This window comes from Vicugna pacos, chromosome 9 (assembly GCF_048564905.1).
Source record: "Vicugna pacos chromosome 9, VicPac4, whole genome shotgun sequence".
Classification (NCBI taxonomy): domain Eukaryota; kingdom Metazoa; phylum Chordata; class Mammalia; order Artiodactyla; family Camelidae; genus Vicugna; species Vicugna pacos.
Genome location: NC_132995.1, coordinates 65,219,023 through 65,237,026, shown reverse-complemented (window position 1 = coordinate 65,237,026; position 18,004 = coordinate 65,219,023). Strand labels below are relative to the sequence as shown.

The window sequence follows — 18,004 nt, the reverse complement described above, 5'->3', positions numbered from 1 at the left end:
GGAAACAGAAGTCCAAGTCTCCTGAAGTTTATATTTCACAGAAAATAAATAGACAAATAAATTATGTACATTCAGCTATGAAGGAAATAAATGGCATCTTGGGTTAGAAAATAGTATTTAAAGTAACCAGGGAAGAACTTTCTTAGGAGTAAAATTTGAGACCTGACAGTTGAGAAGGAGCCACTGAAGTAAAGTGCTAAGAAGAAAAACAATTTTCCAGGGCCTGTAAGAGCATAACTGAAGACCTAAGACAGGAAAAAGGTGTCATTAAAGGTCAGTATATCTTGGGCCCAAAGAGGAGTTGGGAAGAGCAGTACAAGATAAGATGGGAAGTTACGTGAAGTTACTGGATTGTTCCAGTAACAGGAATAAGAAGTTACTGGAGAATGACACAGTCCAGTTTAGATTTTTAAAAGCTTATTTTTGTAGCTCTGTGAAAAATAGATTAGATAGGGGTATGATTTAGCAGCAGAGAGATCTCTCTGGAGACTGATTTCCACACAAGGAAAGATGGAAAATTAGACTAGGGTGGAGGCAGTGGAGAAGGAGAAAAGAAGATGGACTCAGATATATTTTGGAGGTAGAACCAACAAAACTTATATTCAGAATTTCTTTAAAAGAGATCAAAGTAAGTGAAGTGAAAATTGGGTAGAGGAGTGAATGCATTTAAAAGGGAAGGGCAAAGATTTTGATGGCGGGAAGAATGGGAGAAATATACCCTGAGTAAGCCTAGAATTAATATATTAAAGTGGTCACACTTAAGACTCTGATCCCATGTCCCGCTATTTTCTTAAAACTAGGCAGAGAGGAACTACTGTGAGGATTTTTAGCTTTAAATGGTTGAACCCAGGGCACTGAAAAAAGATAGTTTACCCGACGAAAATAAATAAAGCAAGATTTAACTAAGATCATTTTAGTGAAACAATTCTCATCCTGGCTGCACAAATTCCCTGGGTAGCTTTTATAACTATATGTGCAGGCTCCACTGGAGTGGTTCTGATTTAACTGGTTTGAGGTGGGACACAGGCATAGGTATTTTTTAAGTCTTCCACAGAGGATTCTAATGAGCAGCTAGAATTGAGGGTCCTGAGTTAGAAGTACAGCTGAGGATGTCAGGTCAATAAGCCTATTTTCATTAAATGACAGATTAATAGAGACAACGGGGTGAAGGAACTTTTCCTCCAAGATAAGGAATATAGGCCCATTGGTTAAACATAGTGTGAGATTACAAGAAAATAAGAGTCACCTTTCTTCATGTGATTATCTTTTTTCTTAAACTGGGAGAAAATTTTTTCTCACCTTACTTGAGAAGAACAGATACCCATATAGACATCACATGTATTTTTAAATGTATTTTATTTCTAACACGAACAACCAAGAGGGAAGAATTTAACAGTTGATACTTGACAGAAAGGAAAATGGAAGGGAAAGAGGGGCGTACCAATCTTGCCCAAACAAGGAGACACACAGGAAAAAATGAATTGCAGAGGAAAAGTGCCATCACGAGGGAAGAAAGATTCGGTTACTTCTGGGGGTGTGGGGGTGATTGGTTACCTGAATAACCTGGCAATGGGTTTAACTGTAATCACACCACTGTTGCTTTTCAACTGCTTCTTGGTCTGAACCTTTCCAAGATTTAACTCCTGAATGATCCACACAATTACCAGAGCAGGACTAGGAGCCAAGTAACCATTCTCCTGCAAGAGAGACCAAATTGTAATGTTTTAACTGCAATGAAATTCCTTGTTGCTGGTGGGTGAATGGTGCGGTAACTGAAGGCAAGAGCAGTTCTGTAACTTGCCCTAATCATTCTATTAATTTGTGGTCTCACTGGAATCAGAACCAAGGCTTTATACAACGTTAGATTTTTACTTTGTTCCCTTTACACCTCCCCTGCATTCTAATTCCACCCGAAAACGAGGAAGAAAAACACGTAGTGCAATTTCTAAATCTCCACGTCTGGAGAGCTTTAAGAGCCGCACCCGTTCAGGTGAGGCGGTAGTGTGTGAACGGTGCCGCCCAGAGAATTCGGTGTAATAAAGAAAACCTGGGAGTTGAGCAGACAATAGTTTTAAGTGGGCGAGTCCACTTCAGGAAGGGAAAGAAAGCAAAGAGAGAATTGAGGATCTAAGGGAAGGAGGGGGAACGTAAAGAATCATAAAATGTAGGAGCCGAGGGTGGGAAAGGGATTCCGGGACTCCGAAGAAGCAAGTGGAGGAGTTCAGGACAGCTCGGCGGCATCCGGACGGCGTCCGCGCCCAAGTGGGAAGCCCGAGCGCGCACTACAAGTCCCAGAAGCCCCCGCTTCCTGGAGCCCGCGCCGTGCCGCGCAACGCCCGCCGGGAGCCGGCCAGAGCCGCCAAGATGTCGCAGCCCAAGAAAAGAAAGCATGAGTCGGGGGGCGGCGGCGGCGGCGAAGGAGGGGAGGGAGCCGAAGAGGAAGATGGCGGAGAGCGGGAGGCGGCTGTGCCGCGACCCCGGAGGAGTAGGCGGGAGCGGGACCAGCTGTACTACCAGTGCTACTCGGACGTATCGGTCCACGAGGAGATGATTGCCGACCGCGTCCGCACGGACGCCTACCGCCTAGGCATCCTGCGAAACTGGGCAGCGCTGCGGGGCAAGACCGTACTGGACGTGGGCGCCGGCACCGGCATTCTCAGCATCTTCTGTGCCCAGGCCGGGGCCCGGCGCGTGTACGCGGTGGAGGCCAGCGACATCTGGCAGCAGGCCCGGGAGGTGGTGCGGCTCAACGGGCTGGAGGACCGGGTGCACATCCTGCCGGGGCCGGTGGAGACGGTGGAGTTGCCGGAGCAGGTGGATGCCATCGTGAGCGAGTGGATGGGCTACGGACTCCTGCACGAGTCTATGCTGAGCTCTGTGCTCCACGCGCGGACCAAGTGGCTGAAGGAGGGCGGTCTTCTCCTGCCGGCTTCCGCCGAGCTCTTTGTGGCGCCCATCAGCGACCAGATGCTGGAGTTGCGCCTGAACTTCTGGAGCCAGATGAAGCAGCTCTACGGTGTGGACATGAGCTGCCTGGAGAGCTTCGCCACGCGCTGCCTCATGAGCCACTCAGAAATCGTGGTGCAAGGCCTGTCCGGCGAGGACGTGCTGGCCCGACCGCAGTGCTTTGCTCAGCTGGAGCTGGCCCGCGCGGGTCTGGAGCAGGAGCTGGAGGCCGGGGTGGGCGGGCGCTTCCGCTTCAGCAGCTACGGCTCGGCTCACATGCACGGTTTTGCCATCTGGTTCCAGGTGACCTTCCCCAGAGGGGACTCGGAGAAGCCCCTGGTGCTGTCCACCTCGCCTTTTCACCCGGTCACGCACTGGAAGCAGGCACTCCTCTACTTGAATGAGCCTGTGCAAGTGGAACAAGATACGGACATTTCCGGAGAGATCACGCTGCTGCCCTCCCAGGACAACCACCGTCACCTGCGCGTGCTGCTGCGCTACAAAGTGGGCGACCAGGAGGAAAAGACCAAAGACTTTGCCATGGAGGACTGAGCATGGCCTTTTCTCCCAGCTACCTCCCGAGTCGGCCAGACCTGCGCGGTAGAGGTGGAGGGGGGTCGGAGGAGAAAGGGAGATCTCACAAGCAAGTAGGGGGCCTTATCTTCCGTCCCCCTTTTCCCTCAGGGCTCCTGGGGAGGGAGAGTAACTTCAGTCTCCCTTCTAGGAGAGTCTTCTGGCGGTATTTATTAAAAAGTGATTCCTCTCCCCCGCAACGATCGAAACAGCGTGTTTATTAATGGTCCCTTAAGCCTCAAAAGCACGTGGTACCAAGCACTTGTGTTTCCCTTTAGTTTCATGCAGGAAAGAAAAAAGGGAAGAAAATGTCAGCTTATGAAGGCTCCTTGCACATCCCTGACACCTCACACCCAAAGTCTGAAGCCAGGAAGAGGGTAAAGGGGTTTACAGTTAGATCCCATAAATTTCCAATGTGACTAATATCTCTCTAGAGCTCATTCTCTGAATTCTATTCCTTCCCAGCTGCCTCTAGGCCACAGTACTTCTTCCTCGTTGTTCTTTAAATAAATTTTACTACTGGTGACTTGAGGGAGGAGAATGCGTAGGAAGTTTAAATAACACTTGGTACTTAGAGTGCTGAAGTTGGTGAACACAGTACTCCATTAAGTGCGATAAACTTCCTGTGTAATGGTGCAGCATACCTAAGAAATCTAGAAGATAACATTAGGAGAAAAGGCCTGAAAGACACGAAGTAGTATGGATTTTTTAATTCTTGTCTTTACTATTAAGATTTAATCAAGAGAACATTTCATGTATTTTCCATAGTAAAATTTTTGTGTACTTCTTTAAAACAGGCTGGTAGAGATTTCTTCTGATCCTTACCCAAGATCTTATTTAGCACCATGGGTGAATTATTTAAGCTCATAAATTAAGGAAAATATTTTCCCAGCTTGAAAATTAACCTCTCATTTAGAGGGATCATGTGATTTGGCCTACTTACATCAACTAAATTTTTTTTTAGTATGTTTCTTTTTTTCTTTTAAGCTCAGCTAAATGTGAAAAAGTTGTGAATTTAGGAAAATAATTTGTAATGAAGTGTGAGTCATGTTATCAAATTAATTTTACCAATGTTTCCCTCCTTATCCCTGTGGCAAATAAAGCATTGGCATTCTCTCTGTTTTTACAGATGAAGTAAGAAGTCTTGCGTACTGTTTGAATTATAATGGTTTCGCCTTTTTAATATTGTTAGTTCTTAAAAACAGTCCCTACAGCATATAGCTTCAGGGCAATTCACCTATTCTTAATGTACGGTTTCTTCATGCTAGTAGAAAATAGATGTGAAAAACTGGTCTTCTGAAGTACTCTAACATAGAAATGTTTATTATAACTGAGTTTTCTTCTTTATTTTGCTTATCAAAATACTTAAGTATTATGACTAATTTGCTAAAACTTGGTATCAGTACAATAAAATCTGCCATTATGAAGGGAAACATGTACAAAATCATCCACTTTACAAGATCCTTGAATAGTAAGTAATATATTTACAGTTGTCACCATGGTGATGTTAAGACAGCCTATGTAAATAGTACAGTCATAGCAAACTAGGCCTGGTTTAAGCTAGAGGTATAAATTAGTTCCTTCTGTTAGGATCAACTGTGTTTTAAGCTGAACATTTATTTAGTATACAGTTTTGAGTAGATTTCTGGTGTTTAACTTCCTACAATAATCCCATTGCTGTATGAATACATGAAAGCCTTCTACCAAATTCCATTTTTTAAACATGTTTTATAAATATATGAATCTGTAGAGTTCCCACTCACTACCAGTATAACCACACAAAGCACACCAGTTAAAACTCTGGGTAACTACAGAAGTAAAAGGAGAGTATGTCATAATTAGAATGAAAATTCTTGTTTTTAATGTTTTCTCAAACATAAGATGAATTATAAAAATATACCTAAAGCAGTTAGTCTAGAGGCAACATGGCATAGTGGTTAAAAGCTTGGACTCAATCCAGACAGGTCACACTGGAACCTAGGCTGCATCACTCTTAAACTGTGGGCAAAATACTTAACCTCTGTTTTCTCTCCAGTGCTCTCATGCAAGTGGGATAGTAATCCTACCTGCCTCATAGAAATGAGAGGATACAATAAGTTAATACATATAAGCACACAGTGCCTAGTGCGTTAAGATCTCGGTTAACTCGTAGCTGCGTTAAGATCTCGGTTAACTCGTAGCTGTTCTAATATGCAGACCTGGAGCAGGTGGACACATTGAAAGTGTGCTACAGGATAAATAGTCAACATTTTGATTTTTTTTTTTTTACAGGTTTTGTTTGACAGTATCAGCGTGGCTGTATATGACGAGCAATATGTGACACTGGACACGAGATGACCCAAAGGAAGCTCAAGCCCTTTGAAGCGAGGACACTTCCAGAAGGATGAGATTGTGAGACGCATCCAACATCCCAGCACCGTCCGGGCTCTGTGTGAACTGGTATTGATTGCTCAGGGCCACTTGGGCCTCAGGAAGGAACTGCCAGCCATAAGGAGAGAAAAACTTGGTGAAGTTCTGTCCGCTTTCTCCAACAGCCTACATTTATTTAGCACTGTGAAACTTTCCAAGTATTTCTGTTAACTCACTGGACAAGTGGACATTTTATTGAGTATACAATAGTCATTGTGATAAGCACTTAGGTTACAAACCATTAAAACATAGTTTCTGCCTTCAAATAGGTATATTCACATGATAAACCGGAAAGTAAAATAAATTAAAAATAATGGGCAAAAGACTGGGGTGGTGTAGGTGTTAGGGAGGGCAGGTAATTATCTTTACATACTAGGAAAAAGAGTTACACAGATTTTTGAAGGATTTGCTTAAGGTTACATAGCTAATTCATGACAACTGAACACGTCTTTCACTTCCTAACCTCCGATAACCCCTTAGTTTTAAGAAGTCTCATTGGAGATCTGTCTCATAGGCCTCCAAGAGCTACCTTCAGTATACAGGATCGGCAGGTTGACAAATACTAGCCACTCATCAGTATCCCCTGTTCCCATTTCCCTAACATAGCTCATCAAATGTGGCAGTTTCCCAGGAAACTGAATCCTCAACACAGTAGCAAAGGTAGACAAACTGCCATTCTACTTGGTACTTGGTGCCGAAGAGCACACATCCAAACAAGTGGTCATTCATTTAATGATTTAATAAACACCGGCTATATAACAATTAAGTTCTATGATACATAAGCAAATCCTACGCAGAAAACTGGGTTCAGCAGAGGAACAGAATTACCTACATCAGTAATCTGCATTTATTGTTTAGCCTGGAACAATTTCATTCCAATGAAATTTTACCTCTGCTGAAGCAAGGATGAGAAGCCAGCCCTCTTAGGAACTTCATTCTCAAAATTTCACCCAAGTGCAAAAATACACCTTATCACAGATTATGAGCTCCTCAGAGAAAAATCTCTCTGTGGTGTTAGCTCCCCAAATAAATGTGTCGTCGATATAACTGGTTTCTTTCAGCTAACGGACACAGTGCACAGTATGAGAGGGCCCTCTCATACTGGCTGCTAGAAAGCTGGGCCAACTTTATGACTCACTTGTGTTTTACTTAGTTTTTTTTTAGCTTTATATCTGCCTTCATTTCCATAACCCAACTTTTTTCTTGATTTATCCCTCTCATAATATTAATTTTTTTCCAGAAGTTATGTATCTTCTCTTCTAATACTTTTTTGGCATTAAAATACTTTCTGGAATGCCTGCAGAATTTCTGAGGGTGAGGAAGTTAGAGAAGAGGCCAGAGGAAAAAAATTTACTATGGAATGTGGTATTGGGCATTGTTAATGTGGGTGGATAGCTGACTGGATCTTATCCTTCAGCCAACCTGCAGCATTTTACACTTTGTAGAATCAAGATTTCTGAATTGTAGCAAACAGACATGTAGACAATCTTGAGAAAACCTCGAATGTTCTGCAACTCTTTGTAAGCCTAGAACAAGCCCTAACTGCACCTTAACTACAACAGTAGGATTGTAGATTACCAAACCTCTTCCAAACCTGTGTCAGGATAGTCTAAAGTGATGATAAGGAAGCAAGATGACATAATGAGACTGTTTCTCAAAATATCATACATGCTTGTAGGAAAAGACATTTGAAACAAAGAATCTGGGCCTAACTAAACACAAAGAGAATTTTAATAAAAACTGAGGCATCAACAGCACTGGAATTGTGCTCCTTGGGGAGCTTTGATAATTAAATTCATCGTTGATAATAATAACTTTGGGGAAAGGTTTGTGAAGATTTCAGTTGGATAGATTTTTAGCTCCAAAAAACAATCACTTATAACAGAAATTTAGAATATAGAGAGCTGTGGGGGTGGGAGGAGGAGGAGTTCCTCTTTCTCTGGGCTGTCCCCTGCAAGAAAAGGAAGGACAGAAAAAGGAAAGCGGGATGGAAAGAAGTCCTCCCCACACATTTTTAAATGCTCTACAGGTATTCCTGCAATCATATGAGATACGTATTTGTAAAAATCCTTCACATTCTGCAATATTGTGCACTAAAAAATAACAAACTTAAGGAAAAATTAGGTTGGGTGGACCATCAAAACCTATGCAGCTTTGTAACTAGGAGCACTAGGAACACTAATTCTAATAAAAATAGTAGCAGTTAAAAAAGATGTTACTCCTAGTAAATAAACACTTCAGTAAATAAGACAGCTTGACGGGAGAGCATGAAGAAAAGTTACAGAGACAAAGCAAAATGCACAAAGATGGGGAGAAGCCTTAATACCATTTCCAGGACATAGAGCATATGGCTGAACAGAGCCAAGAGGGTATGAATGCAGATACACTCCTCTTTGGCTAGCTGCATTTAACTCGTGTCATTGTACACTAGTGTTTGGCGCTTGCTACCTGGTGGTGGTAAATATTAATGATGGGAATGATCACATATGAATCAATCAACTTTCACATTATGATTTGAAATTGTTCCTCTGTTTACCAATATCATTTGTTTATTTTGCAGAAACATGCATGTAGCACAACATTCTGTCCTTTGTTCAATTTCCAGAAATTAAAGTAACTCAAAACTCTGTTGGGTTTACAGATCTTCCCAGTGCAATCTTTCTTAAAGGAAAATGGAATAGATTCAGAAGCTTACAGGTGGCTAAAACCATCTTTGAACATCAGTCTATTTATTATTTTGGTCACCAGGAAGATCAACAGGAAGGGAGAACAGAAATTCTGGGCTGTGTACAGTGGAAGGAAAATAGTTGAGTATTCAGGAGGTGGTTAGAAGGCAGATAGACAGTGGGATTGAGGATTATAGGTATTTTTGCAGAGCTGAAGTTCAGCATAAAAAACATCACGGGGTCAAAGAGACCTGAAGTTAGTGAGAGAAGCACATAAAGAGTAGGATCCCCATGCATACAGTTTGCCTACTTCATAATATTCTTAGGGTAAGCTTTTCCGAAGTCATGGGCTCAGAACATAACTAAGATTATTTTGAACAATTACAAATTATTGCTTATTTTGATACTTGTCCTTAATCTCACTTTTCAGCTTAGTTTCTAAACCTATTCAAGGTCTCTTCAATGTTAAGACCTTCTAATCCTCTCAAATTTATAAACAAAACCTTCCAACCGCCATTATTTCTGGTGATATGCAGTTTAATAATGGGTGGTATGGAGATGGATGACATTAGGCATTTAAAAAAAAAACACGTGCAGCTTTAATCTTGGTAAAACTATTCCATTTAAGATCAAAGTGTAGAATTTTAAGTTATATATGATGTTATTGAAAGGATTAAGATCCCCAAATGGTTAAAAAATTCATTTTATGCATTCATTGGAGCCAGACTTTTACCAGGAATTTCTATAAAAATAACAAACTCCTTATTTTAATGTGAACTTCTCACTCTACCATTATTTATCATTTGGTGAATCATAAAAATAGGAAATATTTAAATGGTTAAGTATGTTCAGTAAAAGACAGAATTAAAAAGCGAGGATTTGGAAAATCCACAGATTAAATACACAATCCCTGAATAATTGAGAATTTACTCTAGTCAGAATAATTAGGAGAAAACAGAGAGAGAATGACAGCAATTACAACAAGGGGATTTTAATATGAAATGAAATTAGGAACTACCAGGAAGTGTAAAGTTTGTAATAAACAGAATTCAGCATCAGCTAGCTCTGCTTGAACCCCAACCAGGGGAATTTTAGAGAGCCCAGACATTATTATAAAGTAAAGTCGCATGTAAATTAACTCCATGATATTGGGTCCTAGAGAAATGGGCTTCAGGATGATGCTCTGTAGAGATAGGAGATAGAAATGTTGAGTTATTAGCAATCAGACAAGTTCCTTAAAAGTAAAGCTAGACCAATAAAGGATGTGGTCATTGTACCATCCCCACAAATAGTGATGTTATTTGAGATTAAAATGATATGTTATTCAGTGCTAAAATATGTGATATGGTTGTTAGGGAGATACATTTTTCATTTTTTGATTCACTGTCTGATTTATTTTATACCAGATGAGGCTCCGTAGCGCAATGGATAGCGCACTGGACTTCTATTTTATACCAGATGATACTGCATTCATGGAGACATGTAGTGAAAACAGCATATGCTGAAACTTTATGCCAAATGATATTCTAATGCACCAGCTACTACTTCTCAGCATGTAGAATGTTTTTATGCAATAATGACATATTAATCATACTGAGCAAAGTTCCATTAAAATCAATGACATATTAACTTTGTTTACTTCACATGAGTCATACATAATAAAATAATGTTCTGTAAAGAGTGACTTTCATCCTAAGGAAAACTCTGTATCATAAATTTTCATGTAAAATAAACTCCTTTTGTCAGACGTGCTACAGCATACATATATAGTCATGATACTTACATAAAGCATCTTTATTAATTTTTAAATCATTATTGAGTTCCTAACATGTGCTAGATGCACTTTAAGTACATTATTTTACTTACTCCTTGAAATAGCTCTGTGAAGTAGTTCAAATATCAATCCCATCTTACAGATGAGAAAACAAAGGCATGGAGGGGTGAATTGCCCAAGGCAACAGGGAGAGTCAGTGCTTGGGACTCATCACCTAAAGTCTGAGCATCTGAACTACCACACGGTATATCCTATCCGTGATGCCTGAGCTCTCAAGGAGCTGAGACATCTTAGATCAGGATCTCCAAAAGCCAACTTTGAGACAAGGATGCAAGGAAAAGTGTTTATCAGGAAGTGTTCCCAGAAAATGCTAGAAGGGCAGCTGGGAAGCAGGACTAGGAAGGGAAGGAGATCTGGTTAGAATGTGATATTAAGTCAAGTCCCAAGGAAAAGAACTTTGGCTCAATCCTGTAGAGATGCCCTGGAGACAGCACAGATCACACATGTCACCAATTAGGGAGCAATGGAGCTGAAACATTCATACATCTCACCCATCAGACATTGGCTAATGACTGCCCCTAGGGAGATATAAATTCCTAGAGACTTCCCAGCTCTCATGTAGGTGGGCAGAACAGTTTCCATAGCCTAAGGGCAGTCCTCCAGTGAAGGGTCACTGGTGTGGAAGGTTAAGAAAGAAAGTTGAGGGAGCAGATAATTTAAAAATGGTAAAGGATGCAAAGGGACAAAAGGGGAGTAAGAAGCAGAAATAGAGCACTGATAGGCTATTGCTACTGTCCTAAATACCCTTTCTAAGATTTCTTTACATCCAAATAGTTACATAGTTACAGACATTTATTTTGTTTATGTCCTTCTTTATCATTAGATGTTTTAAGGCTGCATAAATAAAATACAAATATAAAATATTTAGAAGGAAAGTTGATTTCCTATTCCCCACAGTTTAGAATGTATCTTTCTACTGCATAGAAAATATTGTGTATACACACACACACACACACACCCACACACACACACATATATATGTATTTTTTTTACAAATATAGACATATTATTCTGGAAATTATTTTGGAGGTCAAAATACATATCCTAAATATTCCTTGAAGTCAATATATGTATATATAACTCTTTAAGAATATGAAAATATATGGATACATAATCCATAATTCATTCAACCAATTTTCTGTTGATAAACAACCGTTTGCAATTCTTTTCTACTACAGATTATATTTACCCTTTTCTTCTTTCTATTCTCTTCCTAAGTGATCTCATCCAGTCCCATTACTTTAAATAGTATACCACCTATATGCTGATGACTCCCCAATTTATAATATCATCCTTGACATCTCTACTGAGTTTCAGACTCTATAAATATGACTGCTCAATTGTCAGCTTCACTTGCACATAATAGGCATCTTACACATAACATATACACATAATTATATACATAATTTTACCATATGTGTATATATCTCTAGACAGAATATTCTTGAGTTTTGCTTGTTTTTTTTTTTAACAAAACCAGTAGATATTTATCAGATATATTTTTTAAATAGCTAGCCAGAACCTCTCACTACCCTCTACCCAACTTCATCTTTAGCCAAGAGTTGATCTGCTCCTTGAAGGTATGACAACAGCACAGATTGTTACATCAGATCATGATCACTGGTGGGTGTTTACTGAAATACTCGTTATGTGAGAGTACTGTTTTTGGTTCTGGTATGCAAAGAAGTGTAGAACAAGGTCCCTGGGCTTCACGAGATGAGTCTGAAGTCCAGAGAGCAAGCACCTCAACTTCTAAAAGACAATGAGTATCAGAATCAGCATACTCTCAATGACAAGTGAATCACACAGACAAGGGCTATTATCAGAGTCTGGTCACTGCACGAGGGGAGAATCAGAGCTTCTCACTGAAAATGGAGGGACGGAACTGGATCTTGCTGATTCACAATCTTGTCAAGATCCTACCCGAGGGACCCTCCTCCCAGAACATTCTTTCTTAGACTTCATGTTTCACCCTCTCTGTCTCTCAGTTCTGAGATCACAAGTCACCCCAGAGTAGCTTCCCCTGACTACCATGATGAAGACAGTCCTCTTCCCTACCACAGATACCATTTTCTCCTTATTATCTCAAATTGAGTTGTTCGCTTGTTTATTGCCTTCCTCACAATAAAAGATTTACAAGAGCTGCAGTCTTGTCTCTCTTGTTCACCATTGTCTATCCATTGCTTAAAACATTATCTGGCACAAAGTAGGCATTCAATAAATGTTTGGTGGGTAAATGGTCCTTGTAAACCAAATGAAACTTACATAGGACAGAGTAGCCATTCTAGGCAAGGACAATCGCTTGAGAGACAAGTGCTCCTTCGAGAGTTCTTTTCAATCATGATCCATAAATGGCTTTCTCCTCTCTACAGGGAAATTTTAGTAACACCTGGGATACTGACAGTATCACTGATGGACAGTACAAATAATTGGGCTTGCCACTATTGTAACAATTCCCAGTCAGTTTATAGCCAGTGAGCCTTCTCCTAGCTCTGCCCGTTTTCCCTCAGGACACAGAATAAAGCTTGTCAAAGAGGACTTGGTTGGATCTCTGGAAATAAAATTTTGCAAGGCATTAGACAAAAGTGTTGATAGGACTTTCAAAACAACTGGCTTCCTTTTCAGGATTTCTATGAACAAAAGAGAAATACTAAAAATTATGACAAAGAATGTAGATAAAATCAAGGTCTACTTTGTCAAAGGTGATGAAAAGAATTTTTTTTTTCAAAATTCTATTTTGACAACCAGTTTAATTCGATTTCTTCCCAACAACTGTTTGACAAGTATCTGGTAGTCTTCTCTTCCCCACCAGGCCTGAGTGGACAAGATCCTACAAAACTGCAAAAAGGCCACTGAAAGAATTGCAAACCTGCGTGCTCTTCATTCCTTGTCATTATCAGCACTGCCCAGTCTATGTCCTGAGGTCATCCCCGGTCTACTCTGAATTTCTTCCTTTAAGGAAGGAAGCAGACAGCATCTTCTCAATTAGTGCTCTGAGTAGTTCGAGCCTATCAAAGACATGCTTTATGACACACTACAGTTTAAGAGGCAGCCACCACAGAGTGTGGCTACATATCAGTAAATTTTGACAGAATTTTACTAAAAACTATTTTGAAATACCATCCATCTATTTTAATAGCATTATTTTCATTAAGAAAGCAATGCATCCTGACTACAGCAAATCCCAAACTACAGAAACATGAGAAAAAATAATATATCATCTATAGTCACACCCACTACAATATTTCCTATTTCAACTTTTATGTGTGCCTGTTTTTAAGAACTTTATAAAAATGGCATCACACCATCTTCTACAACTCTTACACTTCACTTGTCACACCACCATGTTGCATCTTCCAAACAGCACTCAGTACCACCTGAAATTATCTTACTCATTTCTTTACTTTACTTTCTATATTAACTTTCTCCAAATAAAATCTGCATTTTACAGAGAGCAAAATGCTCTTCTCTCTTATGCACTCAAGAAATTAATTAATAGATAAATGTCAAATTAATATCTTCATAAATATCACCTTATGCTCTGCTATTTTCATATCTTTAGGGTAGATTTCCCTAAGTATTTTGCTTATTTTCAATTATAACAAATTCCAGTAGACTGGTTTCTGAAAGGTTGTCATACTACATATTCACACCAAAAATACCTTAGAAAGTCTGTTTCTCAATACCCTCACTCGCCTAGATTTCAGTAATCTTGTTTTTTAAATCTTATGGGTAAAAAAATGCTAGCTTCTAATGTTGAACTTCATTACCCTAACTCCTAGTACATGAGTATCTTTCCTTATATTCACTGGTCCTTTGCATTTCATTTTCTGTGAACTTGTTGTTTATTTTGCCCATTTTTCTATTGAATTTTACGGTTATTGGGCAGCCCTTTGTTAATGAGGAGTACTCTTTCATATGTGTTATAATTCATCCATTTATTTTACTGTATTAATTTTGGGTCACTCAGAACTTTTCCATTTTAATGAACCCAAATCTAGTAATTTTGTTTGTAATTGCTTCTGAGTTTCTTTTCTGACTAAGAAGGCTCTTCCTAATTGAACATTGGGAAAATACTCCCAAATTATCTTTGATCTTCATCATTTAATTTTTAAATTTAAATATCTAATTCCTATTTTATTTGTGTTTATTTTGCTTTTTATAATTTGAGGGAAGAATTCTTTTGTTTTCAATGTAAAAGCATAGAATCTACTTAATTAATGCTACCAGATTTCACTTTTAGCATGTTGGACCAATGTTTTTCATAAAATATCCCAGCATTTCACAAATATGAAAAAGTATAAGTTTAATGATAGATAAGATAGGAGAAAGAGGGAAAGTTACATAAAAGAAAATACATGGAGAACAGTAGTAGATAGAATTTTAGAAAAAAAGAGAAAAGAAAGTTTGGAAAGTCAAAAAGTGTCTATTGTAAACTGACTATACTTCAATTAAAAAAAATATGATAGAAACTTCAGATGAATTTTTTTAATGTCCAGAAGATAAATATAGATGAGACAAAATGCCTGAGAAAGAAAATATTCTAACATGACCAATATTATAAATAAAATGTATCATTATTAATAATTTTTATTCAAAAAAGTATTGTTTTATATTATTTTCCTGCCTAAGCTAACTCTGATGCAGTCTTTTTAGTGATGGATTACTGTTTCTAAGATAGTCTGACATACCGTATCCTCTAAAATTCAAGGCTTGGTTATTTTCTTAAGACTTGTATTTGTTATTATTTATTATCAATATTGATAAATATTTATTTTAAAATTTATACTTTTTAATATTTTAAATTTTATTTTTAATTTAAATACTATTTTAAAATTTACAAATACTGTTCTTAACCTCCATATAAGTTTACAAATTTTTTAAAGTTTCAAGATAGGCCTGGAAAAATAAAAATACTAGATAATTGATCCAAATAATATGCAGTATTAATTTCCAGGAACAAAATTTTAAAATAAAGATGAATTCATGTTTACATGGTCTGGGTAAATTCATCCTATGGACCTTATTTCTGTGCATATAAAGGTTTCCTTCAATGAGATTATAATCAAGGATAAAATTTTCCCCAAAAAATGGGACAAGTATTTTATAAATACTGAATCATTTGGGTTATATTTCCAATGCCATTTTTAAAAACTATACAGAAAAACTCACTTTTTTATGATATCAGTTTTCTCTATATTTGGCTGGAATATTTTTGTCACTACAAGGAAGCATCCACGAGCAAATTTCTCCTAATGTGAAAGATTCTTTCTAGGATTAAATTTAGTCATCAAGGAATTTATCCTTTGTAGTCCATTTGCATTCAACTAATTTGCCCTGTTAGTCAAATATGCGCGCGCGCACACACACACACACACACACAGAGAGAGGCCAGGTGGAGGAGACAACACTGGCAGATACTGGTTAAACAGTGGTTGATACTTTTTAGAAATGCTTGAAGCAGACCTACAAGGCAGCATCTACTGGGTGAATGCGTTTCAATTCCTGAGAAACATGGTGGTATCATCCCAGGAAACATCATGCAATTCCTGGCTCCTTTGTTTTGCTCATGCTGCCATCCTTGCCTGTCCAGAATGCCCGTCTTCTCCCCTTCCCTTTGCATGTCTGACGTTTCAGATCTTGCTTAAATGCCACCTCCCATACTGTCTCCTCTTCGTCCCTGATGGAAGGGAGCTCTTTACAGTTTCACATTATACTTTACCCGCATTACTCTTTGGGGGCCCTTAACCTGTGTCTACCTCAGTGTAGCTCTGTTGTCCTTTAAGGGCAGGGAACTTTTCTTACTCATCTTTACATGCTGCAACCTGGCTAGCATATAATATTTGATTGTTTTTATTCTGTATCCTTCTCTGTTTCTTCCTGTTCTGCATGAGAGAAGAGTGTTTTTGTACTTTAGGGCAGAGTTTCTGGTTTAACTGATTTTGCGAAAGGCCTTAGATGATGTTGGAATCCCATATGTCAGAAAATTCTGTTACTAAAAGGAAATCAAAATACTGTATCCCAAACAGAAGACGATATGGTTTTAATTGAACAATAACTTTGGGACTAAGTTCAGTCCAACAAAATAATAAAATATCTATTTGCAAAATAAAATTAAACATAATATTGTTCCTCAAAAAAATCTTAACCAATTTACAAGTTTTATTGGGCATAAATTCACCCAAAACTCAATGCATATGCCAAGTCCTGCTATAATGTGTTAAAATTGCTTCAGTATGTTTGTGGTCCATCCATATCTAAACTATCCATATGAAATGTGACATTAGCATAAAGTCTAACTATTTCCAGAAACCTTAAAATAAGAAGTGTATTTAAACATTTGTCTCACAATATATTAACTGTAAGTCACTTAATCTCAGAAAAAATAGGCAATATTTTAACTATATCTTGACAAAGATGCATTAAATCTATTTTTTAAATGTTTTATTGCTTGCAAGTTTCAGCCTGATGTGATTTTAAAATAGCCAAGTTATAAACCCCTGAAAATTGGAGTTTATAATGGAAATACTGACAGACTCTTAACTTTTAGGATGAACATGCTGCTGTAATGACATTTGCTGTTGCCGCCTCAGTCAGTGTAGCGCCATGACTGGGGTGCTAGATGTGGTATTTCAAATATGAAATTGGTTGAATACGTGCTGAAATACTTTGCTGTTTCTAAAATTTTAGAAAACTCATTTCTTGTTTTGGAAACTCCTTTTATCTGAAAAGTTACTATAACAAACTAGATGGAGGGCTATTTTTCTATTTTCTGCAATATCTCCTGGGCTATCTCATCTTCTTCTGCGGCTGATTTCCACAAAGCTTTCCTGTCTCAGTCTGTTGCACCTCCATCCACCAGTTAGTTAGTCAAGCCAGAAAATGAGAGGTCAACCTTAGTTCATATTGCAACTTTCCCACATCTGATTGGTTGCAAATACTGAGTGTTTTACTGCCAAAATATATTTTGAAACCATTTATTTTTTTTATCATCACTGCCATCACCTTAGCCCATGCTACTAAAACCTCCTGCCAACCCAGTCACAATAGCCTCCTAACTTGCATTTCAGAATAATCAATAGTTGGTGAAGGAAAGTTCTTAATATTTATAGAATTCCAGCAAATAAAGCAGTAGAAATGATAGAATTAGAAAATCATCAAATTTCCAAAAAAGAAAAAAAATAATGCATACCTGGAAGTTGCAAAGAGAGTAGTTCTGTTCTCACTACACACAACAAAAAGCTAACTCTATGAGGTGATGAATGTGTTAACTAACCTATTATGGTTAACCTTATTTCAGTGTATATATATATATCAAGTCATCAGGCTGTGTAGTTTAAACTTACACAATGTTGTATATCTGCTATATCTTAGCAAAGCAGAAAAAATCCTAGCTCTGTAATTCAAATGACCTTGAGATAAAGTAGGAATATATCAGAAAAAGAAAAAAAGAAAATCAGAGGGTGGGTATAGTTCAATGGTGGAGTGCATGCTTAGCAGGCACAAGGTCTGAGTTCAATCCCCAATACCTCCATTAAAGAAAAAAAAATTTGAAAAAAAATTTAAAAGAAAAAGA

General features: G+C 38.4%; 1 protein-coding gene and 1 long non-coding RNA gene across 3 annotated transcripts in view; one reads left to right on the top strand and one right to left on the bottom strand.

Moving 5' to 3' along the window:
* The window catches only part of LOC140698279 (uncharacterized), a 159,743-nt gene that overhangs the window by 108,010 nt on the left and 33,729 nt on the right, over positions 1-18,004 (bottom strand). The gene's annotated exons all lie outside the window — the stretch shown is intronic.
* PRMT6 (protein arginine methyltransferase 6) lies at positions 2,018-8,570 on the top strand. 2 transcript variants are annotated; one of them, XM_072968105.1, is made up of 2 exons: positions 2,018-3,589; positions 5,791-8,570. In XM_072968105.1, the coding sequence occupies exon 1, from the start codon at positions 2,365-2,367 to the stop codon at positions 3,496-3,498; it is 1,134 nt and encodes a 377-aa protein (XP_072824206.1). In that variant the 5' UTR covers positions 2,018-2,364; the 3' UTR covers positions 3,499-3,589; positions 5,791-8,570. The 2 variants fall into 2 exon arrangements, with proteins under 2 accessions (XP_072824206.1, XP_015099514.2); XM_015244028.3 differs by having other exon boundaries at positions 2,018-3,593.

What these genes read in the sequence shown, in the direction of transcription:
- PRMT6 (XM_072968105.1), top strand. Translation starts at nt 2,365, where the DNA reads ATGTCGCAGCCCAAGAAAAGAAAGCATGAGTCGGGGGGCGGCGGCGGC.